General features: G+C 41.6%; 1 protein-coding gene across 2 annotated transcripts; it reads left to right on the top strand.

Moving 5' to 3' along the window:
- The first annotated feature begins 11,207 nt into the window (after positions 1 to 11,207).
- On the top strand, positions 11,208 to 18,354 carry GIMAP6 (GTPase, IMAP family member 6). Of its 2 annotated transcripts, none has more exons than XM_008967930.6 (3): positions 11,208 to 11,545; positions 13,587 to 13,671; positions 15,441 to 18,354. In XM_008967930.6, the coding sequence occupies exons 2-3, from the start codon at positions 13,587 to 13,589 to the stop codon at positions 15,542 to 15,544; spliced, it is 189 nt and encodes a 62-aa protein (XP_008966178.3). In that variant the 5' UTR covers positions 11,208 to 11,545; the 3' UTR covers positions 15,545 to 18,354. The 2 variants fall into 2 exon arrangements, with proteins under 2 accessions (XP_008966178.3, XP_003815101.2); XM_003815053.5 differs by having other exon boundaries at positions 11,274 to 11,545; positions 15,217 to 18,354.
- The last annotated feature ends 9,168 nt before the right edge of the window (positions 18,355 to 27,522 follow it).

Below are 27,522 nucleotides of genomic sequence, written 5' to 3'. Positions count from 1 at the left end.
TGGAGGAGAAGAAGTAGCAAGTACCTTACAGGCCTTGGTAAGACACATACACTATGAGTGTTAGGAGAAAAAAAACATAAATACTCAAGGTCCTGCACTAACAGTAAAACTTTTAGGTTCCCAGTGGACTTTGTCATGCCAGAAGAACTTCAGAATAAAGGACGTGTGCCATCCCACCATGAAGAAGGAGGCACAATGCTTGAGATCTCTTTGGGTTTTGGAGGAAGCAGAGTCCATGGCTGGGTATACTGCTCTGACCCACATACCAAGTGACAAAGAGGCTCCCAGCTTTCAGCGGGGCCCAGGGAAGGAAAGGGTCCTAAAGCAAACTGAAGATGTAGTACAAGAAGCCCCATGACCCAATAGAGGTGGAACATCTGACCGTGGTCTATCAAGTGACCATGTGGCAGGAACCGCCCATCATGATGCAGGCCCAGGAGTAGTCCATCACTAGATAGAAGCACGTCCAGGATTTGGCATTAGCAGGAGCAGGGGATGCAAGCACAATCATGAGCAGGCAGCCAAATCTCATGTCATCCATCACTCTTGTAGCAGTGCCTCTGCCTCAGTCACACCTAAGACCACAGGGGAAATCTCCTATGACCCACAGACAAAGGAGGGAATATCCCAAGGCTGGTACATGTATTTGTTGGCTCAATATATGATGCAACTTAAAAATGGACAATGGCTGGCTCACACCTGTAATCCCAGCACTTTGGGAGGCCGAGGCGGGCAGATCATGAGGTCAGGAGATCGAGACCATCCTGGCTAACACAGTGAAACCCCATCTCTACTAAAAATACAAAAACAAAATTAGCCTGGCGTGGTGGCGGGTGCCTGTAGTCTCAGCTACTCGGGAGGCTGAGGCAGGAGAATGGCGTGAACCCGGGAGGCAGAGCTTGCAGTGAGCCGAGATCACGCCACTGCACTCCAGCCTGGGTGACAGAGTGAGACTCCATCTCAAAAAAAAAAAAAAAAAAAAAAAAAAAAGGACAGCGGCTGCTCTACAGTCCTATTCAAAGGCCTGGGTGGTGCAGGAAAATCCTCTCAATGATCAATGTTTTGAATGATTTACATTTTGTATGAAAAAAGTAGTGTGCCAGTGTTAGAAGGGACACAGACCCATGGCTGTCAAGGGGTCTGGACAGAGAAAGAATGGAGAATTGAGGACAAGGAGGTCTGGTGTGGAAGCATGGGGACCAACACATGGGTAGGCACAGAAAGTGTGAAGATCTCGTTTTACTCCTACCAGAGAATGTTCACCTTGGAAGAGACATTAGAATAATCACAAATACAAAATGAATCAGCCAGCTGACCAGAGCAGACAGAAGCCCTGTCGATGCTGGCACAATGGGCAAGTGCATGGAATAGCCATGGTGACAGGTGGAAGCTCTGCACAGGCCCAATGACATGGACTTTTCACTTACCAGGCCTCCTCTAGCTGCTGCCGCCATCTGCCCCAAATGCAAATCCTGAGAGGAATGTCCTGGGGTTCAGGATCAATTTCAGGGGCTTAGAATATATACTTTTTATCAAGGCTTTGTTAGCACAGCAGGCTGGAAACAGAAAAGGCCATGAAAAAGAGGCAACTGAAACCCTGTGACACCCTGAGATTGCATGTAGACATCCTGCCCCTTCAACAGAGACCTCCTCACTTGCACTCTCTGTCTTTACTTCCACCAATCCAAACAGTCATAGCTTCCATTCTGAGGTCCCTCACAGAACCTTTCTAGGCTTTCTTCCTGATGTGTAAACATAGTAGCTCCTCTATTGTCTCTAAAAAAGGGTCCAGTGGATGTCTGTCATATTCCTGAGATGCAGAGAAGATATACAAATGGAGCCATGTGCAGGACCATTCTCTGGGGGGCCTTGGATCAACCCAGTTCCCCTCACCCCTTTCTCACTTGTAGTTCTCAAGAATAACTGAAGAATGCGCTGGAAATGCAATGTTTTGAGATAAGGGGGAGCTGGCAAGGACTGCTCAGACTCTGTTCCAGAGTGTCGCTAGAATCAGAATGTCCTTCAATGCTTTATTCCAGTGATTCAGGTTACCCCAGAATATAAAACCAGGGCAGGTTGCTTTTGGTGGTCCCTCAGCTGCAGTGCAAGTAGGAAAAAGACATTCAAGACTTCATTCACCCCAGGCAGCTTTCCTGAATCTTGGAGGACCAGCTTGCAATGAATCCTAGGCTTCCATTGTCCCTTCTGCCCATTTGTAAGTAATAAATCCACAGCATATAACTTGTATGCGAACTAATAGAGTGTTTTATTTCACCAGACTCAGACAACTTGGTAATCACTGCACATGAAACGGCTTCATGCCAAGGTCAGTGTATTAGTCCATTTTGTACTGATGTAGAAGGATACCTGAGACTGATATAAAGCAAAGAGATTTATTTTCACTCACAGTTCTTCAGGCTGTACAAGAAGCATAGGGCCAGGCATCTGATTTGGGTGAGGCCTCAGGAAGCTTCCAATCATGGTAGAAGGAGAAGGGAGAGCAGGTGTATCACATGGCAAGAGAGGGATCAAGAGAGTTGCCAAGCTCTTTTCTTTTTTTGAGATGGAGGTCTTGCTCTGTCACCCAGGCTGGAGTGCAGTGGTATGATCTCTGCTCACTGCAACCTCCACTTCCTGGGCTCAAGTGATCCTCCTGCCTCAGCCTCCCAAGTAGCTGGGACTATAGGTGCATGCCATCATGCCTGGCTAATTTTTGTATTTTTTGTAGAGATGGAGCTTTGCCATTGCCCAGGCTGGTGTCAAACTCCTGGGCTCAAGCAATCTGCCTGCCTCGGCCTCCCAAAGTGGTGGGATTACAGGCATTGAACCACTGCACGCTGTCCCAGGTTCTTTTTAAACTACCAGCTCTTGCATGAACTAATAGAGCAAGAATTCATTCATTACTGAGGGGAGGGCACCAACCCACTCATGAGGGATCTGTGCCCATGACTGCAACACCTCCCATTAGACCCCGCCTCCAACACTGGGGCTGAAATTTCAACATGAAATTTGGAGGGGACAAATATACAAACCATCTCAGCAAGCCATTGTGGGGAACAGAGATATGATGGGAGTCTGATAGTGTCTCTAGGGGAACATCCAGGGCTCTGCAGGACTCTTACCATGGTTTACAGATTGTGACTAGACCCAGAAGATTCTCAAGGAACTGCACAGTAACTTTCAGGGCCAATGCTTGCCAGAAACAACTGAACAAGTCTACTGTATATATCTGGAGAGTGAACCAGACCACTGCTACTGGATCATAAAGTATCAAAGGAAGAATCAGGGATAAAGACTTCAGTTTGACTATACTTTAGTAGGGCCACAATAAAATGATGTTAGTTTGTGCACTTTTCAAATTGAGTGTTTTTGTATGGATGATGGCACCATATTTAAGTTGAGTGTTTTTCTATGAATGAAGCACCACATTTAAGTAGAATCCATCTACATCGCAGATATTTATTAACTTACATGAATGTGCTTGAGTGGGCATGAATAACTCAGACCTTCATCAGACCTTCTGATGAATTTTGAGGTTATTGGGGAAGTCTACTCCTATATAAACCCACCTTGGCATACATGATCACTGATATTTCTGTGGGTAATAAACTATCTTTGGCTCTGACCCAGAAGTCTCATGTCTTCTGCTAGTACCCAGGAAACTGTCAGCAGACTAACTTGTTAGCTTGCATACAGGGTAAAATCTGAGGACCTTTACAGTTTTTGATAGTTCTTTGGTCTGATGCAATGTTACTTGAGATCCCTTGCCAGTAAATCAAAGATCTTGTAAGCCTTCAAGACAACTTGAAGTACTGGCTGAGACCCTACAGGTAGAAGAGGCATGTATGAAATTAAAACCTATGTTTTTTTTTTTTCATTACAGGTTTCTATCTATTTGGGGTGTGACTGATAAAATATAGCTGTGTGCTTGAATGTATAGCTATTCCCCCAAGTGCATATGTGTTACTTCTGATTTTCGAGATACAGCTTACTGCCTTCACTAGTGGTCACAGCTTTGATATGCAAACCAGATAAACAATGCACATTAAATAAAATGTAGTTAATTTAACTTATAAGTATCAATGAAAAAATTAAAAAATATTTGAAATAAAATTCAACAATGTATTAAAAACTCATATACCATGATGAAGTAAGATCATTCTGGTAATGGAAATATGAATTAATATTAGGGGATCTAACAATATAATTAATCATATTAATAAAAGTAAGGAGCAAAATCATCTGATCATCTTCACAGATGCTGATAAGGCACTGTTCATATAAAAACACTCAATTAAAAAGGGATTGATTAGCTGAATCAATCAAGCAGAGGAAAGGATATTAGACATGGAAGATCAACTTACTGAAATGAGGTGTGAAGACAAGATTTGAAAAGAAACAAAGCCTCCAAGAAATATGGGACTATCTGAAAAGACCAAATATAGGATTGACTGGGGTCCCTGAAAGTAACAGGGAGAACGCAACCAAGTTGAAAACACACTTCAGGATATTATCCAGAACATCCCCAACCTAGCAAGACAGGCCAACATTCAAATTCAAAAAATAGAAAGAACACCACTAAGACACTCCTTGACAAGAGCAACCCCAAGACACATAGTCATCAGGTTCTCCCCAAGGTTAAAATGAAGGAAAAAATGTTAAGGGAAGCCAGAGAGAAAGGTCAGATTACCTACAAAGGGAAGCCCATTGGACTAAAAGTGGATCTCTGCAGAAACCCTACAAGCCAGAACAGAGTGGGGACCAATATTCAACATTCTGAAATAAAAGAATTTTCAACCCAGAATTTCATATCCAGCCAAACTAACCTTCATAAGTGAAGGAGAAATAAAATCCTTTACAGAGAAGCAAATGTTGAGGGATTTTGTTCCCACCAGGTCTGACTTACAAGAGCTATTTAAGGATGCACTAAATATGGAAAGGAGAAACTGGTATGAGCACTGCAAAAACACACCAAAATATAAAGACCAGTGACACTATGAAGAGACTGCATCAACCAATGTGCAAAATAACCAGCTAGTATCATGATGATAGGATCAAACTCACACATAACAATATTAACCTTAAATGTAAATGGGCCAAATGCCCCAATTAAAAGACACAGAGTGGAAAATTGAATGACGAGTCAAGACCTATCAGGGTGCTGTATTCTTATGTGCAAAGACACACATAGGCTCAAAGTAAAGGGATGGAGAAAGATTTACCAAGCAAACGAAAAGCAAAAAAAAAGCAGGGTTTGCAATCCTAGTCTTTGATAAAACAGACTTTAAACCAACAAAGATCAAAAAAGACAAAGAAGGGCATTACGTAATGGTAAAGGGGTCAATGCAACAAGAAGAGCTAATTATCCTAAATGTATATGCACCCAATACAGGAGCACCCAGATTCATAAAACAAGTTCTTAGACACCTACAAAGACACTTAAGACTCCCACACAATAATAGTGGGAGACTTTAACACCCCACTGTCAGTATTAAACAAATCAACAAGACAGAAAATTAATAAGAATATCCAAGACTTAAACTCAGCTCTGGACAAAGAGGACTTAATAGACATCTAAAGAACTCCCCACCCCAAATCTACAGAATATACATTCTTCTCAGCACCACATAGCACTTATTCTAAAATTGACCACCTAATTAGAACTAAAACACTCCTCAGCAAATGCAAAAGAATGGAAATCATAACAAACAGTCTCTTGGACCACACTGAAATCTAATTAGAACTCAGGATTAAGAAACTCACCCAACTGCACAAGTTCATGGAAATTGAACAACCAGCTCCTGAATGACTACTGGGTAAATAACGAAATTAAGGCAGAAATAACAAAGTTCTCTGAAACCAATGAGAACAAAGACACAACGTACCATAATCTCTGGGACGCAGCTAAAGCAGTGTTCAGAGGGAAATTTATAGCACTAAATGCACACATCGGAAAGTGGGAAAGATCTAAAGTCAACACCCTAACATCACAATTAAAAGAACTAGAGAAACAAGAGCAAACAAATTCCAAAGCTGGCACAAGACAAGAAATAACTAAGATCAGACCAGAGCTGAAGGAGATAGAAACACGAAAAACCCTTAAAAAAATCAATGAATCCAGGAGCTGGTTTTTTTTTTTTTTGAAGACATTAACAAAATAGATAGAACAGTAGCCAGAATAATAAAGAGGAAAAGAGAGAATAATCGAATAGACACAATAAAAAATGATAAAGGGGATATCATCACTGATCCCACAGAAATACAAACTACCACCAGAGAATACTATAAAAAGCTCTATGCAAATAAAATAGAAAATCTAGAAGAAATGGATAAGACTAAACCAGGAAGAAGTCGAATCCCTGAATAGACCAACAAGAAGTTCTGAAATTGAGGCAGTAATTAATAGCTTGCCAACCAAAAAAGCCCAGGACCAGAAGGATTCACAGCTAAATTCTACCAGAGATACAAAGAGGAGCTGGTACCATTCCTTCTGAAACTATTCCAAACAATAGAAAAAGAGGGACCCCTTCCTAACTCATTTTATGAGTCAGAGTCATCCTGATTCTGAAACCTGGCAGAAACAGACACACACACACACACACAAATTTCAGGCCAATATCCCTGATGAACATCATTGTGAAAATCCTCAATAAGATACTGCCAAACCAAATCCAGCAGCACATCAAAAATCTTATCCACCACGATCAAGTTGGCTTCATCCCTGGGATGCAAGGCTGGTTCAACATACACAAATCAATACATGTAATCCATCACATAAACAAAGCCAATGACAAAAACCACATGATTATATCAATAGATGCAGAAAAGGCATTCGATAAAATTCAACACCCTTTCATACTAGAAACACTCAATAAACTAGGTATTAATGGAACATATCTCAAAATAATGAGAGCTATTTATGACAAACCCATAGCCAATATCATACTGAATGGGTGAAAGCTGGAAGCATTCTCTTTGAAAACTGGCACAAGACAAGGATACCCTCTCTCACCACACCTATTCACATAGTATTGGAAGTTCTGACCAGAGCAATCAGGCAAGAGAAAGAAATAAATGGTATTCACATAGGGAGAGAGGAAGTCAAATTGTCTCTGCAGATGAAATGATTGTATATTTAGAAAACCCCTCATCTCAGCCCCAAAACTCCTTAAGCTAATAAAAAAACTTCAGCAAAATCTCAGGATACAAAATCAATGTACAAAAATTACAAACATTTCTATACACTAATAATAGACAAGCAGAAAGCCAAATCGTGAGTGAACTCCCATTCACATTTGCTATGAAGAAAATTAAATACCTAGGAAACAAGTTACAAGGGATGTGAATGACCTTTTCATGGAGAACAACTACAAACCACTGCTCAAGGAAATAAGAGAGGACACAAACAAATGGAAAAACATTCCATGCTCATGGATAGGAAGAATCGATATTGTGAAAATGGCCATACTGCCTAAAGTAATTTATAGATTCAATGCTATTTCCATTAAGCTACCATTGACTTTCTTCACCAACCTAGAAAAAACTACTTTAAATTTCATGTGGAACCAAAAAAAGAGCCCGCATAGCCAAGAGAATCCTAAGCAAAAAGAACAAAGTTCTGTAGACTTGTAGTACAGCATCACGCTACCTGACTTCAAAGTATACTACAAGTCTACAGTAACTAAAACAGCATGGTGCTGATACCAACACAGATATATAGACCAATGGAACAGAACAGAAGCCTCAGAAATAACACCGCACATCTACAACCATCTGATCTTCAACAAACCTGACCAAAACAAGCAATGGGGAAAGGATTCCCTATTTAATAAATGGTAGTGGGAAAACTGTCTAGCCATATGCAGAAAACTGAAACTGGACTCCTTCCTTACACCTTATACAAAAATTAACTCAAGATGTATTAAAGACTTAAACCTAAAACCTAAAATCATAAAAACCCTAGAAGAAAACCTAGGCATTATCATTCAGGACATAGGCATGAACAAAGACTTCATGACTAAAACACCAAAAGCAATGGCAACAAAAGACAAAATTGACAAATGGGATCTGATTAAACTAAAGAGCTTCTGCACAGCAAAAGAAACTATCATCAGAGTGAACAGGCAACCTACAGAATGGGAAAAAATTTTTGCAATCTATCCATCTGACAAAGGGCTAATATCCAGAATCTACAAAGAACTTAAACAAATTTACAAGAAAAAACAAACAACCCCATCAAAAAGTGAGTGAAGGATATGAACAGACACTTCTCAAAACAAGACATTTATGCAGCCAAAAAACATATGAAAACAAGCTCATCATCACTGGTCATTAGAGAAATGCAAATGAAAACCACAATGAGATACCATCTTACGCCAGTTAGAATGGTGATCATTAAAAGGTCAGGAAACAACAGATGCTGGAGAGGATGTAGAGAAACAGGAACGCTTTTACACTGTTGGGAGTGTAAATTAGTTCAACCATTGTGGAAGACAGTGTGGCAATTCCTCAAGGATCTAGAGCTAGAAATACCATTTGACCCAGCAATCCCATTACTGGGTATATACCCAAAGGATTATAAATCATTCTACTATAAAGACACATGCACACCTATGTTTATTGTGGCACTGTTCACAATAGCAAAGACTTGGAATGAACCCAAATGCCCATCAATGATAGACTGGATAAAGAAAATGTGGTGCATATACACCATGGAATACTACGCAGCCATAAAAAAGAATGAGCTCATGTCCTTTGCCGGGACATGGATGACGCTGGAAACCATCATTCTCAGCAAATTAACAAAAGAACAGAAAACCAAACACTGCCTGTTCTCACTCAGGTGGGAATCGAACAATGAGAACACATGGAACAGGGAGGGGAACATCACACACCGGGGCCTGTTGTGGAATGGGGGACTGGGGGAGGGATAGCATTAGGAGAAATACCTAATGTAGAGGATGGGTTGATGGGTGCAGCAAACCACAATGGCACGTGTATACCTATGTAACAAATCTGCACGTTCTGCACATGTACCCCAGAACTTAAAGTATAATAATAATAAAAAAAGAAACAAGATCATAACAGAGATTGTGAATTACATTCTTTGTAAATATGCCGTGTTTAAGACATTAGCATAGAGAAGTCCTCCCTCAACAAAACAATGGACTACATTATTTGGCTTGCAGGAAGTGAGGGATAACACCATGTGGGCAAAATTTTTTTAAATAACCAAATAAATAAATAAATAAATAAATAAATAAACTGAAACGGGAGTAGAGCCATAAACTCAAAGGGAAGATTGGTTGCCCCAAGAGCAAATGAAGCTCTCAGCCATACTCTCTGGAGCCTAAATTTGGAATCAGTTGTAAAGTGAGTTGTAGATTGAGGAATTTCTGCATTAAGCCAGAAATCTGAAAATGGGGTTGAAGTGGTCTCAGTTTAGTAGTACCAGCACCCCCTTGTCAGTTCCTGATAAAAATGTACACAAATCTTCTCTGGAGTAAAGCCACCTTGATTTCAATCCCAAGGATTTCCATACTTAAGTTCACAATCAAAGACTGTGAATGTAATTCCAGAAAAGAAATCACCAAAAGTGAGAGTCAGCAAAAAATAAAAAACAAACCAAAAGAACCAACATCAGATTTATATGCTGTATCAATCAGATTAGGCCAGATTACCTTGCGGTAACAAACACTTCCCAATTCTCATGGCTAAACGCTGAGCTGATTGATCCCTGGCTCAGTCAACTGCAGGTCTGGGCAACTCTCCAGGGTCAGCTTGCAGAAGATGGAAATGATTAAAATTCAAAATAGATGGTTAATTTCAATTATGGGTGGAGTAATAACATTCTAAATACTTTCTAAATACTTAGGCAATGGAATGGTAAAGATCAACACATGACTTTTAAGAATTAATTATGTGGCTGGGCGTGGTGGCTCACACCTGTAATCCCAGAACTTTGGGAGGCCGAGGTGGGCAGATCACGAGGTCAGGAGATCGAGACCATCCTGGCTAACACAGTGAAACCCCATCTCTACTAAAAATACAAAAAATTAGCTGGGCGTGGTGGTGGGCACCTGGAGTCCCAGCTACTCAGGAGGCTGAGGCAGGAGAATGGCGTGAACCCGGGAGGTGGAACTTGCAGTGAGCCAAGACCGCACCACTGCACTCCAACCTGGGCGACAGAGCGAGACTCCGTCTCGAGAAAAAAAAAGAATTAATCATGTTACACCAGGCGCGGTGGCTCACGCCCATAATCCCAACACTCTGGGAGGCCGAGGTGGGCAGATAACTTGAGGTCAGGAGTCTGAGACCAACCTGGCCAACATGGTAAAACCCCGTCTGTATTAAAAATACAAAATATTAGCCGGGTGTGCGGACACCTGTAATTCCAGCTATTTGGGAGGCTGAGGCATGAGAATCGCTTGAATCTGGGAGGATGAGGTTGCAGTGAACTGAGATCACACCACTGCACTCCAGCCTGGGTGACAGAATGACATTCTGTCTCAAAAAAAATTAATTGTGTCAGGGTATTTACAGAATAATTTAAATAGAACATTAGAAGATATATATATGTACACACACACATACTATGTAACAATTTTAGTAAATACACCATGACTATCAACCAGAACAGAACCAAAGAAAATTAGAACTATTATAGTAGATTGAGTGGAATTTTTTTAGGGAATCTTAACATTTTAAAATCATGTGGTAACAATATCATCACCTATGCTCCTATGTTCTGAATTTCTTCCTTCAATGGCTTCCCTTTAGCCACAGTTATCAGATCTGTCAGTAAAGTCCTAGAAAACATGTTTTTGAGGATGCTGAGGTGTTTTCTCCCTTGGCCTGTGTTTAAAATATTGTTCTTCCCCCATAACAAGTGCTCTCTTTAATCCTACATTTTAGACATTCTTTTGTATTTTCCCTTTTCTTATAGTGCAGATCTTCTAGAAGCTGTAACAATTGTAATTACCAATGATTCATGCCTTAGAGGTAATGAGTGTCAGACCTTGTCCTGAGAGAAACTATTAAAGGAAGGAGAGGTTGGGGAAGAAAGGAGACAATGACTGTTTGCCCCAATACTGAGGCATAGAAGTTCCCTGGGGAGGAGGTGGGGTTCAGAAAAGAGAGATCAGGAAAAGTCACTCCTCCTGACACAAATCTTACTGAGGCATCTGCTTCTTTTTAAGCTCTGAGTTCTAGTTACCCTGGCTCAGGATAAAAATAATCCCACCACTGGTATCCTCCCTTTTTCTACTTCCGAGGCTGCAAAGTGCAACAGCAGACTCTACTGACTCAGGAAGGCCGGTGCTCCTACCCACTTCCTGTTCCTCCATCCCCAGCGGACACTGCTCTTTCAAGGGCAGGTCTCCAGCCCAGCTCTCTGAAAACATTTTGCTGAAAATATAAGCAAACTTCAGCCTTGTCCTCCTTGTGTTCATACACCGTGGAAGCTTTTCTCTGCCTCCTCCGTGAGAGTGCGTGGCCGGGAGACCAGAAACGTGGTCCTTTCTCTTGCTTGTGAGCTGGTGCAGAGGTAAGTCTGAGTATTTGTGCGTGTCATATTTGGATGTGTATGTGTGGGTGTTTGTGTTGTACATGTGTGTTTACATGTTTGTATGTGTTAACATGAATGTGTGTGAGTGGTGTTTGTGTGTGTGATGTTTGTGTTGTGTGTGTATGTGAGTGTTGTGTGTGTTGTGTATGTATATTTGTGTTTGTGTATGTGTTTGTGTGTTCACCTGCATGTGTGTGAGTGGTACATGTGTTTTGTGTATGTGTGTGTGTTGTGTATTTGTGTGTGCTGTGGTGTGTGCAGGTTTGTAATGTGATAAAAAGAGCTGTGACCAACACGTCTGGAGAACTTTTTGCCTTGTGACAAAGTCACTGTTTAATATTTGGCAAGATGCTTCTCTGAGTTTTGCTTTCTTCCAGAGCAATATGACAAGGATGGTACTATCTGTTCCATCTTCTGTGTTGGAGACAATGCACACTGTGGCCAACATGGGAGGTGCCATTCCGGGGAGGGTCTAGGAGGAGGCAGGGAGGTGCCTTGCGTGCAGACCCATTCCCCGAACCCTGCGAAGGCACAGTGCAGGTTCCTGCATGCCACAGCCTAGTCCCACCCGGCTGTTGTTTCCTGTTAAGCTGCCTGCCCGTTCTCTCTAAAGGAGGAATGAGATTACATTGGTAAAGTGCTGCCTCAATTTCCACCAGGGATGTAAGGAAGCCAGGGACAAAGAGATTGAGAGGCCACCAGTTAGAAAGAACTAACTCCCTTTGGTAGGTGAAATATTGTACTCCTTCCAGAATCTGGCTGTTCAGGTCTGAGTAAGGCTGTCCGCCTGGCCTGCTTCTTCTTTCTTCCTAGAAAGTCAACAGACCTTCCTGGACTCCCTCCATGCCCAGCCCAGAACTGCAAAATTGATCTTTACCAATCATAAAGCAATATCCGCATATATACTCCTGGGATCTGGGGAGGACTGGAGTGTTTGCCAGGTGAACAGAGTAGAACAAACATCTAACAATGTGGCAATGAGAAAAACATGTCTATCAGGTTCCCCTGGACTTAGGTTTCCCCACACCCCAGACCCTTCATCTGGATCTGTTTCATCTGGTTGTGAATGTCCTACATGATCTGGAAAAATAGTCATGGACCATGCAACTTCCTCCTCAGTCCCACAGAGAAAATCCAGCAGAGAGAACCTTATGGGATCTTGACACAGAGAACTGTGTTAGTCTATGAAGCCAGGACACATTGCTGTCATGGGAAAGGGGACAGGAGTTCCTGGTTGGGAATGATGTGGCCCTAATTTGCAAAAAGGACTAAGAATTGCTCTAAAAAATGTTATGAAGTATGTTGAGACCTTAATAGGGGAAGACACATTCACAGGCATCTAGTTCAGGCCCAACATTCTTACTGATGGGATGCTGAGGCCCAGACAGAGCTAACTGGTGGCTGCATCTCCCCTGAGGTCTCTGGCTTCCTTCCCAGCTCAGCCCCTGCAATCCCAGTCCTCTGTAACCCTCACTGCACAGTCTTCTCCAAAGTCTGGCCCCAAGGCCCACCAAGTGGCCCCTCCCAACAACATCCTACTCATTCACGTCCTCCAGGCACACCAGGCCTTCCTGCTGCTCCCAGGGCGCACAGGATCAGAATCACACCTGCTTCTGTGCTTCCCTTCCTCCACCTCCTCCTTCTTCCCTTCCTCCACCTTCTCCCCACTGCCTCCCCCTCCACCTCCCCCCACCTCCCAGAACAGTTCCAGACCCTTTGTCTATCCAAATTTCATCCATTCCTCAGCTCCCAGGCCAGTTGCACCTTTATCTGTAAAATCTCTTAAACTTATGATGGAGACCACAATGAAGGGGGCGAGGGATAGCATCCCTAAAGAAATAGGGTCCCTAATGCCAGCAGAGAGTGTCTTAGACCCCTTCTTCCATTGCCTCACTCAGTCCCACCCCAACCCTAAACTAATGCAAAAAACTTTCCTCTGGCAAGAGAAAGGCGAAAAGCAGGTGGCTATTGAAACTCATTTGGAAAGTCAGTAGAACATGATTTTTTTTTTTTTTTGTAGATGGAGGAAGAAGAATATGAACAAATTCCCCAGGAGAATCCCCCAGAAGAGCTGTCCCAGGATCCTGTGCTGGAGCTGTCAGGAGGTAAAATGAATGAGGAGAGGGGAGCGGGTGGGAAACATTTGGGGTGCAGGTGGGACACAGCTCCACCGCCATAGTGTGCTTGGAGAGGCAGCTGACGTCCCCCAGTCACAGAAATTTACCCCCCTCAGCCACCATCAGAGGCCTTTGGGGTAGGGCCCTTCTTATCACCAGCCAGAAATAAGAAAAAAGACCCCTGGATAGGTATGGTAGATAAAAGGAGGCGAGAAATAGCACCAATGACTAAATCACCATGCCAGTCCCAAAGGAAATGCTTTCACATGGTAGATGTTCTTCCTCAGGATGGATGTGCTGACAGTGGGTGTGACGAAAATAAGTGGCCTTGGACTGAGGCTTGGATGCCAACAGACCCTGTATGGGTGTTTGGCTGACTCCGAAGTGGAGCTGTCACAGTTGTAAGTTTGAAAGCGCCTTGTGAACAAGCAGAATGTACTTGGCTGCTGCCTCAGATCTGGGCTCTGCCTTATTGAGGGCGTCCCTTTCCCAAAAGCCATTGCACAGGGTCAGGCGCTTAACTTTCATGGGCTCAACTTCGTCATTCATCCTGGGGAGGCAGGATTTACAAATGCTGGAAACCCAGCCCTTTCCTGGCCAGAAGAAATGATTTGTGATTCACTATGTATTTTAATATGAATGACGTTTTACTTTATGAACTTAAATGGCCTGAGCCATCTGGAAAAAGCCACGTTAACCTACTACAATAGGGACATTACCAATACCTGTGTAACACCTGTTTGACCTTTTGTTGTAGCAATCAACGTTAGCTATTCTTTTAAGAATCCTCTCCAGAGCTCAAGTGATGCATTTGGCTTTAGTAAAGTCCAGTGGTGTGTGCTAGCTCCAGGCTGCTCAGATGGGGGTTCCTGTCTCCTCTGGCTCTGCACTGGGCTAGGTGGGTGGGGATGAAGATCTACTGCCCAGACTTCTGCCCATTCACTCAAATTCCTTCCAGCCACCTTGGGGAAGCTGGAGGGGGCCCAATGTCACTCAGTTAGAATTGGCATGTGGGTCAGAGCCAAGGGTGGCTGTCAGGCCACAGCAAGGCCTGTTGGTGCCCAGGAGATTCAGGAGATGGCCACGCCCATGCTGCCACATGCCAGCTTCATGCTTTGTCATCTGAGATACATCAATGTCTTCAGTGGGGACAAGACTGGGAAACCAGCTATTACTTGTCACTTCTTTATGTGCTCTGGGTCTTGGGACCCGCAAGGCCAGGAGAAGGGAATTCCCTTCCTGCCTTCTTCCCCAGTCATATCTAAAAACTTTGGTATTGGGTTTCTTGGTGTTCTATTGGCCAAGTCTCACTCTTCTTTCTAGGCTCTGCTCTTGCACTGGGAGAGAACGTTCAGCCCCACCTTCAAGGATGTGGGCCCAGAATGGTGGCCCAGTGCTGGTTTCAGGGCAAATGTTGGTCTTTGACAATCTGCCTCTGCAGTCTGGGGGTACACCCAGAGGCTCCTGGTGATGACAAGATGGGGTACATGGGCCCTTACCCCAGTTCCCTCTGCTTTCTTTGGATATTTCTAGGTCTAAGGGAGAAAGAACAGAAGACCCCAAGGAGACTGAGGCTCATTCTCATGGGGAAAACAGGAAGTGGGAAGAGTGCAACAGGAAACAGCATCCTCGGCAGGGACGTCTTCGAGTCTAAACTCAGCACCAGACCCGTGACCAAGACCTCCCAGAGACGGAGCCGAGAGTGGGCTGGGAAGGAGCTTGAGGTGATTGACACACCCAACATTCTGTCCCCCCAGGTCTCGCCAGAGGTGGCAGACGCTATCTGCCAAGCCATCGTCTTATCTGCCCCAGGGCCCCACGCCGTGCTCCTGGTGACACAACTGGGCCGGTTCACGGATGAGGATCAGCAGGTGGTCAGGCGCCTGCAGGAGGTCTTTGGAGTGGGGGTTCTGGGTCACACCATCCTGGTGTTCACCCGGAAGGAAGACCTGGCTGGCGGCTCCCTGGAAGACTATGTGCGAGAGACCAACAACCAGGCCCTTGCCTGGCTGGATGTGACCCTTGCACGGCGCCATTGCGGCTTCAACAACAGGGCACAGGGGGAGGAGCAGGAGGCCCAACTGCGAGAGCTCATGGAGAAAGTTGAAGCCATTATGTGGGAAAACGAAGGAGATTATTACAGCAACAAGGCTTACCAATATACCCAGCAAAACTTTCGGCTGAAAGAACTACAGGAAAGGCAAGTAAGCCAGGGCCAAGGCTCTGAGGACGTGCCTGGTGAGGAGTCGTGGCTGGAAGGACTGTCCCAGATCCAGAAGGAATCTGAGGAAGCCCACAGATGCCTGCTGGGGAAGGCTGACCTTTGAGCCTGTGCTGGACTTGAGCCAAGGACACCATCAGCCCTTGCACCCCTGTGTCCAGCCCTCTGTTTCTCTTTCCATCCCATGGAGTGCTTCCCAGTCTCCAGGTCATGACGTCTGGTGTAGGAAGAGGGGCATGGGGCTTGAGGACAGGGTCCAGTGTGCCCAGATCACATTCCAGTTCCTTCATTCCTTCTTCCAGAACATCTGGGTCCTCCCTCCTCTGTGCCCCAACAGCACGCTGTCTTCCTATTGGACCTTCTATCTCATTGGCATTGCCTTTCATGAGTTACTTGTCTATACTCTGATAGAACCAAAGTTTCTTGAGGGCAGGCCTGTATCTTTTACTTCTTTGTAACTTCCACAGCTTTTGACTGCATTGGAGTCATGCAGTCACGTTTGGTGCGGCAACTCCGTGCAAGCTGTTGACCAGATGACTTCTCATCTCTCCCCACACCATGATGGTTTAAGGTGCCTGTTGTGTCTGGTGGCTGGAACATGGCAGTGGTGCTGAGACATGGGGAGGGTTGGAGACTGGGCGGGGAGGGTTGGAGACTGGGCTGGGAGGAGAGCAAGCAGGAACAGGGATGGAGGCAGGAGGAGCAGCCCTTTTATTCACTCTTGAGCTGTAACAAACAAGCCCCGTTAGAACTTCCTAGTGGGAATGATGGGAGAAGTTGGGGGCAGGGTATCCAAGAAGTCAGACTGTGGTCAAGTAGGTGGTCCCTTGCCCTGGCTACAGAACATGGAAGCCCCTAGAGATGCAAGTGGACTTGGGCAGAGGAGGTCACACCACCTCACCAAGGTAGACTTAGATTAGAGATGACTTGCATCTGTTACTTCCCCTTTTTCCATGGGTTTCATGGCCCCTCATATTTGCCTTCTGCTCCTAGAAGGCACAGACTACTTTCAACCTGCCTCGCCCTTCACTGCCACCCCTCCCTTCTCTCTTGATAATGGGAGCATGTGGATGGGGTGAGTGTCTGCATGTGCAAACGGGTTCCCTAGCAAGGTATTTGTGGGGGTCCAATGCAAGGAGGCAGGGAAGAAAGGGGGCCTGCAAAGGAAGCAGTAGAGTGACTTAAACATCTTGTGAGGCAGCCTGCCTGGTTTATGGGAGAACTCTGAAGCCCATGATGTTTTCCTGGAAGGCTGTTCCTACAGACGGGGTTTATAAGAACTGATACTGGACAGGATGAGAAGGGAGTAGGATGTCATCCTGTCTCAGGCCTCGGATAGGAAGCTGCCTGCCAGCAAGAGGAGACTGATGTGCCTCGGGTGCACCCCACCTTCTTTGAGGTCCAAGATGCTCCTGGGGAGTTGACCAACATTTGGGAAGATAATAAGAGGCATTGGGGAAACTGCTCCCCAATATATTCCTCTTTTCCTTTCTTCAAGCTGCGTAGCAGGGGGCTTTTAGCTAGTTTCTCCCGAGAGGGGCGGGAAGTACAGCTGGTGGAGACAGTGCTGGGAGATGATCAGAAATCTCAGGGCACAGCCTCAGGTCTACCTGGACACTCATCCACTGTTGGAGATGCTCAACAGCCAGACACAGATGCTCACAGCCGACCTGTGGCCTCTTGCTCTGAAGCCATCCCCCATCTTCCCTAGACACAGCAGACATCTGAGAAAGCTTCAGCATTTCTCTTGCTAACGGATTCAGAAAAGTGTCTCAAAGCAGAGCACAGAGTTATTTGGTGTTTGCTGAAGACAGCCTTTGTGCCACAATCACTTATTAAATAAGCGATCAATTTCCCATTGAACTGAACATGCAACATTTATCATACATTCAGTTCTCATTCACACTCCTTAAGATTTGGTCAGAATTTTTATTTCTGTTCGTGTCTTCTACTTTTCTACTCCAGTATGAATAAAATATTGATTTGATTACAGTGGCTTTGACTATAATGTGGGAGCCAATTTTTGCCTCAGTCTTCATTTTTATATTTACCTTGTTATTCTCAGGCATTTTTTTCTTCTATGTGAGAGTTAAAATCATTCTGTAATTTCCCCCAAAAATCATATTGGTATTCTAGTTGGCAATGTCTTACATTTATGTTAAGTTTGAGGGAATTGGTAGTTCAAGTATAAGTTAATCAAGGCCATTTTGTTTCTAAGTGAACAGACTTGAAACTCCAGAGCTACTGAAGTAAAAGTTAGAATCATTTGCATTTTCATTCAGATAGGAGATAATTTTGTAAATTTTGATGCTATTATTTTAACTCTATTAGCTTAAGTAATGTCATAATAGAAAACACAAGCATTTGACCAAATGAGATCCATTCAGCGACTAACTGGCAAGGCACTCAAAACATGTCATTCATTAAATGTTGTTTTTATTTACCTCGAATATGGTGTTTTCTCTCTTTTATTGCTAAGCACCAGGAAAGATATCTCCCATGACATTTCAGGAATAGGGACAGATGTCTCTGCATAGCTCTCACTCTTTCAGCTTCAGAGGAGAATGGGGAAAGCATGTGTGGGTATGTTCTAGAAACTCTAGTCTATCTACCAGTAAGAAATTAGTGGTGGGGGGTGATGGTGATGAGAGAGGGTTGTCTTGGCCAAAGCTGTGATAATAGCAGCTTTTAGAGTTTGTTAAAAATATCTCTACACTAAAGTGAAAGATGAAAAACAGGGATTTGGAGAATTTGAGCTAAGTCAGTACAGGGTTTTTCCTCCTTGGTGGATCAAAGCAGGTGTGGAGTGTTACAGAAAGGTTCCAGCCTCTAACCTTTTTGTGATAACATTTATAAAGTGTATAGAAAATTCAAAATTATAATACTAAGAAAATAACTTTGAAGGCATGGGAAATGGCTAAATGCAGGTAGACACTCATGCAGAGAACCTGACCCCTAAGATGAGGGGACCACACTAGTCTCATCTTGGTGTGACTTTTCACATTAAGGCAGTATTCAGTCGTGTGGATGCAGACATGGCACACAGCAGATGTTCACAGTGGCCTGGAGGGTGGGAGGGTGGAGCCTGGGACAACCAGAGCAGGTAAAACTTTACATGGGAGCTCCCCAAAATAAAAGAGCTGCAGAGCGGGGAGATGGAGTGGTGGGGATTTGCGGGCTGGGTACCAAAAGCTCTGCATTTCTCCCTTCAAATCCTTGGCTGACCCTGAACTGTACAAGCACAGGGCACTCTCCAGAGGATCCCAGGAAAACTTCTGTGGAGGTTGAAAGAGCTGATCAGAGATGTCAGCAGTTGCCCACAGTAGCAAAGAGAATTGCAAGTTCCAGTCCATCAAGTTAGAAGACCTTGGTAAACTTGTATATTTCCACTGAAATACCAAAAGGGTCATATTTTAGGAGTAAGTACTGCATCTCCGCACTGAGAGACTTGCCCTAGAAGGAAGAACAAATTAAAGCAAACCCTTGCTAATGATGTCTAAAATCAAGCCTTCCCAAGGCAAAAGCGATCCACCAGTAATTTAAGTGCCCGTTGGAACAAACTCAATATTCTGCAGAAGATATAATATCCAAAGCCTCTACAACATATTACCTACAATATCCTTTACCTTACTAAAAATTCTTCTTTTCGAACATATAAATATAGAGATATAAAATGTCCTTCTGTGCATGTTTATCTGTATCTCACACATTTTTGTCTTTTTTTTTTGAGACAGGATCTTGCTCTGTTGCCCAGGCTGGTGTGCAGTGGCATGATCATGGCTCACTGAAGCCTCAGCCTCCTAGGCTCAAGCAATTCCCCCACCTGAGTTTCCTGTGTACCTGGGACCACAGGCATGCATCACCACACCCAGCTTAATTTTTTAGTTTTTGTAGAGATGGGGTCTCACTTTGTTGTCCAGGCTGGTCTCAAACTCCTGAGCTCAAGCAATCCTCCTGCTTCAGTCTACCAAAGTGGTGAAATTACAGGCAGGAGCCACCACGCCTGGCCCACATTTTAAAATATTCTATTTTCACTATCATTCTTTTAAAATACTTTCTATATTTCTTGTGCTGTCTTTTTTCACTCATGGATTATGTAGAAGTGTGTATTAAAATTCCACGTTTGAATATTTTCTAGAAACGACAGTATCCAATAAGGTAGGTATTATCCACATGTGGCTACTGAGCACTTAATATATAGGGGTACACCTGAGAAACTAAATTTTAAATTTTATTCAGTTGTCATTACTTTCAAATTTTGAAACAGTGTAAAATATTTTACCATGAAACACAACTTTACTATTTTGGTGGAAATACATTTACCTCTAACTGTTGCCTCACTTAAGATATTACAGATCATCCCTGACTTATGATGGTTTGACTTAGGATTTCTTGACTTGATGATGATATGAAAGTTCTGTGCATGCAGTAGAAAGCCATGTGATACCCTCTCACGAAGCTCAGCTGTGGCAGTGAGCTGCAACTCCCAGTCAGCAGGCGATTACTCTGGTAAACAACTGCTACCCTACAGTGTACTGTTGCCAAGCTATAATGACCAGCAGGTTAGGTTTATTGAGTGCATTTTAGACTTTCAATATTTCACCTTACAATGGGTTTATCAGGACGTAACTCTGTTGTAAGTTGAGAAGCATCTGAGCCAGGCATGGTGGCTCACGCTTGTAATTCCAGCACTTTGGGAGGCTAACACTGGAGGATAATTGGCCCAGGATTTCAAGACCAGCCTGGGCAACATGGTGGAACCCCATCTCTTAAAAAAAAAAAAAAAAGAAGAAAAAGAAAAAATCTGAAAATAGAGATGTATCTGTATTGGACTGCAAATGTGTTGCCACATGGATTGTTTTCAGCACCATGTATAAATATATCCCTGATCTAGTCAGTGTCAATGGATTGATTCAATTTGAATAATTTTTTTATCAGGACACAATATCTTTATTTGAATATTTTATGTAGATAGCATGAGTTATAGTTACACCTATCTATATTGTTAATGATAATTAAAATTAAATGCTAATTATTATTTTATTTATAATACAATTAAATTACTTTTTAGCTTAAAATAAGTATAGCCAAGTTTTAATTTTGAAGTGAAGGCATAATGCTGATGCAGAATTGAATGGAGATGATTAAGCTAGTGCTAAAATTAGAACAGGAAAGAGAACTGTAGATTAGCAGAAGACATGTTGCAAATTTCATGATTAATAGTAATTATAATACGCCACAGTACAGCAAAAGAAAACACACACCTTTTTTGTTGTGTTAAAAAAATGGAAAGATAATGGAGTGTACTATTATGAAGAGACATTTTCAGCAGATACATAGGGTGCTTGATAAAAAGCTTTCTCTCAACAATCAAAAACAATTGACAAAGTTAGTCACCTGGAGCCAGAATTAAACATCCAACAACGAAAAACTAAAGATGTTTTAACAGGATCTGAGCTTATGACTGACAGCAATAAAACTTGGATTATTGCACACACACAAAACAACATTTTTAGTTGGAGAGAAGGTACAATAAATTATTACTTCAGTTACAGAAAATTTTGTTGGAAAACGTGGCAGAAAAAAACTTAAAAAATTAAATGTATAGGAAACATGAAAAATCTTCCATTAAGGCACCAAAAAATGCCCACAGAGGCAAGACTTTTTAAATAATAACAAAGACTAATTGAGCTAACATTGGAAAATTCACAAGTATTTTTCTTGAGCACTAGATGAGAAGTGTGATATAAGACACTGTCTTACAAAGACTTTGGAAATGTTTTGCCTCAAAATATTCAAAATTTATGAGGGATGTAAATTCAAGACAAAAATATGAATTAGCGGTATAGATTATCTTAAAGTATTTTACACTTGTCAAAGAAGAATTTTAGCTAGCTATTTGGCACAAATCCCTTGTGATATAAGTAGTCTCATTTTCATATTTTATAACCAAGGACTACTGGGGTCTGTTATTTCTGAAAATTATTTTGCCTCCATTTTTTCCAAAGAGCATTTCATGTTCCTCTGCTGATACAGAGGAGTCAATTAGGAAAACTGAAGCACATTTAGGTATTAAAAGTAGGATGTACTTTCCATCCAGGGAACTAGAGACTGTCACACGCTTTGGAGAGCTGGGGATGCACAGGCCTGGGGAAGCTCATTGGTGCACGGAGCTGGTGGCTTTCAGATGCTCGTCTGCTGTAACATGCATCTGTGGTTCACCCATTGTCTCTTTGCTGTCACTGCCAGAGAATGATTCTCCTTCTTTCTCATCCACCTCCCAAATCTCACCTGAGTGCCTCTTGTTGGCTGACTCTCATATGGTCCATATGGGGAAAGGGATGACAAGAAATGTCATCCCAGGCTCTTTCTCTGTGACTCAGAGAACTTAAGAGAATTAGTGATACTGCATTTATAACAGACACTTTGGCACAGCTAAATAATTCAACATCAACATTCATCTTGTTAAAGCAAAATTAAAGTGGAGAGTGGGCCTGAAAATGTTCTGAGCAAACAAAACCAACCAACTAGGCATTAAAAATAGCTTTAATGTTGCTTAAATTCAAAACATAAGCAAAACTTAACTTGGGTTATTTCTGGTAAACTAATTTAACTTGAGTCATTTCTGTCTTTCTTAGACAGAAACAAAACCTAATCTCAGTCATTCATAAGCAGCCAATCAACATATGATTATGTGACTATGAACTTTCCAGCAAGGTAAAGAGAAAAGGTAAATTCATAACAGCAACCAATCAAATAATTTTTAAATTCTGCTTCTGCATTCATCCTATAGATACTTGCCTCTGATGCTTTGTCATCAGCGTGCTGAACCTCTTTTGGTTTGTGTGTTTACCAATTCATGAATTGCTTGTTACTCAAATAAACTTGAAAATTTTGTTGTGCCTTCGTTTTTACCAGTTTGGTGTCAGAAATCAGATCTGAAGCATCCCCTTGTAATCCCCAGATGCAGTCAGTAACCAGGCATAGGTACTTGCTGAGTCCATTGTGCTAATTTCTTGCTGCATCTAGAGGTTATGGGTAAGTCCCTCTCAGATTTTGTATTTTGCATCCTGCTTTTGCATCCTGAGCTCTCTAAGTTTATTCGAGAAGTTTTGTTTCTGAATGGATCCAGGGTTGAGCTGAGTGATTGACAGGAACTGGACCAGGTCCAGTGTAGTGTACACTAGCTTCCAGACTAGGTCTAACCAAAATCTGGGTTGGATTTCAAAGGTTGAACTGTGTTTTCAACAGGAACTGGACCGGTTCCAGTTAAGGGCCTCTGGTAAGTAGAATTTTAGAACAGAGAATTATGTGTTCATCAAAATCTAAGGAGTCTGGGACTCCTCTGTCTGTAACTCCAATGCATTTTAGGTTTAAAAATTACGGACCCAGAACCTGTGCATTTCTAGAGAAATGAGTGCATCTCAGGAAGATAACTTAGAGTTACAGTGGCCACAATGAGAAAGTTTTAATGTAGATGAAATTTTTTATCTATGGGTACATTAGGAAAAAAAGGGCGGGGCGGGGAAATCCCAAATGGCTCAAATACAATGAGATACATTTTTTGATTTGTGTACAAAGGATTCCAAAAGACAGAATGACTCAGAAAATTGCCCTTTAAGGAAATCTTTGCAGTGTGCTAATAGAAAACTATTCTGAACCTACTAACCTCTTTGATCTCTTGTCTTTTCCATCTGAACCTCATCAATACTAACTTCCTTAAAAAATTAGATATTCAAATGAGTCAGGGGTATGTAGAACAACTAAATTTAACTTTTGGTCTCATACACACTCCCAAGCTATGGTAAAAGCATCCACCTAAGAATAAAAAGAAGAAAGACTAATTGGAAATACACTGGATGTCTCCTCAGTCACTCACGTAAAATGTAATCTGCAGTCTCAATAAGATTGACTTCTGATAATAGGCAAATATGTCCCAAAACTCCTGGAGAAAACATAACATCCTTCCTCTGTGCCTTTGAGATGTCTAAATCTTCTAAATGCAAGCATCAGAGAAATCATTCACAAGTAGGGAAAAAAAGAGGAACCTTTTAGAAATAGAAAACATTTTATGCCCTTTCCACAAATATTAATTAAAGTCTTGAGCCATCTGAACAGGTAACTTTAACTGTCAAGAACATAGTTTGAACCCAACTAATGAGTTTTACATTATTGTGCCTGGTACATGACTAAACCTTTAGAACAGATGCCACGACTCTATTTGCATCTGTTCATATATTTATATATGTCTACATATGTGTATGTTATTTGTATCTAATTTTATTCTACCTATGGTTAATATTATTAGAAATAATATTAAAATTACTACATTTAATTGGCCTAGAGAAACATAAGTGCTCATATAAACTGGGTATAGTCATGCACTGCATCATGTCATTTTGATCAATTAAGGGCTGCATATACTACAGTGGCTTCATAAGGTTATCATGAGACTAAAAAATTCCTATCACCTAGTAACTATTGAATGTCATAGTGCAACACATTATTCACATGTTTGTGGTGACATTGGTGTGAAAAGCTGCCAGTCATATAGAACATACAGTTATTTACAGTACATAATACTTGATTGTAATAATAAATGACTATGTTACTGGTTTATGTATTTACTATATTTTAAATCATTGTTTTAGAGTATACTCCTTCTACTTATAAAAAAAGTTAATTGTAAATAGCCCCTCAGGCAGGTTCTTCAGGAGCTATTCCAGAATAAGTCATTGTTATCACAGACGATGGCAGTTCAATGTGTGCCATTGCCCCTGAAGAACTTCCAGCGGGAAAAGGTATGGAGGTGGAAGACAATGAAATTCATGATCCTGACCATGTGTAGGCCTAAGCTAATGTGTGTGTTTGTGCCTTAGTTTTTAACAAAAAGTTTGAAAAGTAGAAAAAGACAAAAGCTTATAGAATAAGAATATTTTAAAATTTTTTGTGCAGTTGTTCAATGTGTTTGTGTTTTAAATTGTGTTATTACAAGAGTTAAAAATTTAAATAAAAAGTTTAGAAAATAAAAAGGTTACAGTAACCTAAGTTTAATTTAATTGAAAATGGACCCCTTCCTTACACCTTATACACAAATTAACTCAAGATGAATTAGACTTAAACATAAGACCTAAAACCATAAAAACACTAGAAGAAAACCTAGGCTATTAATACCATTCAGGACATAGGCATGGGCAAAGACTTCATGACTAAAACACCAAAAGCAATGGCAACAAAAGCCAAAATTGACAAATTGGATCTAATTAAACTAAAGAGCATCTACTCAACAAAAGAAACTATCATCAGAGTGAACAGGCAACCTACAGAATGGGAGAAAATTTTTGCAATCTATCCATCTGACAAAGGGCTAATATGCAGAATCTACAAGAGACTTAAACAAATTGCACGAGAACATGGAAAGTGAACAACCTGCTCCTGAATGACTACTAGGTAAATAACGAAATTAAGGCAGAAATAACGAAGTTCTTTGAAACTAATGAGAACAAAGACACAATGTATCAGAATCTCTGGGACACAGCTAAAGCAGTGTTTAGAGGAAAAATTATAGCACTAAATGCCTACAGGAAAAAAAGGGAAATATCTAAAATTGACACCATGATATCACAATTAAAAGGACTAGAGAAGCAAAAGCAAGCAAATTCAAAAGCTAGCTACAAGACAAGAAATAAGATCAGACCAGAACTGAAGGAGGTAGAGACATGAAAAAAACCTTCAAAAAATCAATGAATCCAGGAGCTGTTTTTTTTCTTTAAAAAAGATTAACAAAATAGATATACCACTAGCCAAATTAATAAAGGAGAAAAGAGAGAAGAATGAAATAGACACAATAAAAAATGATAAACTGGATATTACCCACTGATCCCACAGAAATACAAGCTACCAGCAGAGAATGCTATAAACACCTCTATGCAAATAACTAGAAAATCTAGAAGAAATGGATAAATTCCAGGAGACATACACCCTCCAAGACTAAACTAGGAAGAAGTCGAATCCCTGAATAGACCAATAACAAGTTCTGAAATTGAGGCAGTAACTAATAGCCTACCAACCAAAAATAGCACAGGACCAGGCAGATTCACAGCTGAATTCCACCAGAGGTACAAAGAAGAGCAGATACCATTACTTCTCAAACTATTCCAAACAATAGAAAAAGAGGGACTCCTTCCTAACTCATTTTATAAGACCAGTATCATCCTAATACCAAAACCTGGCAGAGACACAACAACAAAAAAAGAAACTTTCAGGCCAATATCCCTGATGAACAGCGATGTGAAAATCCTCAATAAAATACTGGCAAACCAAATCCAGCAGCACATCAAAAAGCTTATCCACCGCCATCAAGTCGGCTTCATCCCTGGGACTCAAGGCTGGTTCAACATGTGCAAATCAATAAACATAATCCATCACATAAACAGAACCAATGACAAAAACCACATGATTATCTCAATAGATGCAGAAAAGGCCTTAGATAGAATTTAATACCCCTTCATGCTAAAAACTGTCAATAAACTTGGTACTGATGGAATGTATCTCAAAATAATAAGAGCTATCTATGACAAACCCACTGCCAATATCATACTGAATAGGCAGAAGCTGGAAGCATTCCCTTTGAAAACCAGCACAAGACAAACCTGCCCTCTCTCACCACTCCTATCCAACATAGTATTGGAAGTTCTGGCCAGGGCAATCAGGCTAGAGAAAGAAATAAAGAGTATTCAAAAATAGGAAGAGAGGAAGTCAAATTGTCCCTGTTTGCAGATGACATGATTGTATATTTAAAAAACCCCATTCTCAGCCCAAAATCTCCTTAAGCTGATAAGCAACTTTAGCAAAGTCTCAGGTTACAAAATCAATGTGCAAAAATCACAAGCATTCCTTAGACAAACAGAGGGCCAAATAATGAGTGAACTCCTATTCACAATTGCTACAGAGAGAAAAAAATACCTAGGAGTACAACTTACAAGGGATGTGAAGGACCTCTTCAAGGAGGACTACAAACCACTGCTCAAGGAAATAAGAGAGGACACAAACAAATGGAAAAACTTTCCACACTCATGGATAGAAAGAATCAATATCATGAAAATGGCCATACTGCCTAAAGTAATTTATAGATTCAATGCTATCTCCATTAAGCTACCATTGTCTTTATTCACAGAATTAGAAAAAACTACTTTAAATTTCATATGGAACTAAAAAAGAGCCCATATAGCCAAGACAATCCTAAGCAAAAAGAACAAAGCTGGAGCATCATGCTACCTGACTTCAAACTGTACTACAAGGCTACAGTAACTAAAACAGCATGATACTGATACTGAAACCGATACATAGACCAATGGAATAGAACAGAGGCCTCAAAGATAATGCCATCCAAATACAACCATCTGGTCTTTGACAAACCTGACAAAAACAAGCAATGGGAAAAGGATTCCCTATTTAATAAATGGTGTTGGGAAAACTGGCTAGCCATATGCAGAAAACAGAAACTGGATGCCTTCCTTACACCTTTTATAAAAATTAACTCAAGATGGATTAAAGACTTAAACATAAAACCTAAAACCATAAAAACCCTAGAAGAAAACCTAGGCAATACCATTCAA

The sequence above is a fragment of the Pan paniscus genome, chromosome 6, assembly GCF_029289425.2.
Source record: "Pan paniscus chromosome 6, NHGRI_mPanPan1-v2.0_pri, whole genome shotgun sequence".
Classification (NCBI taxonomy): Eukaryota; Metazoa; Chordata; class Mammalia; order Primates; family Hominidae; genus Pan; species Pan paniscus.
Note: the sequence above shows the minus strand (reverse complement) of the source record. Positions and strands in the feature narration are given on the sequence as shown.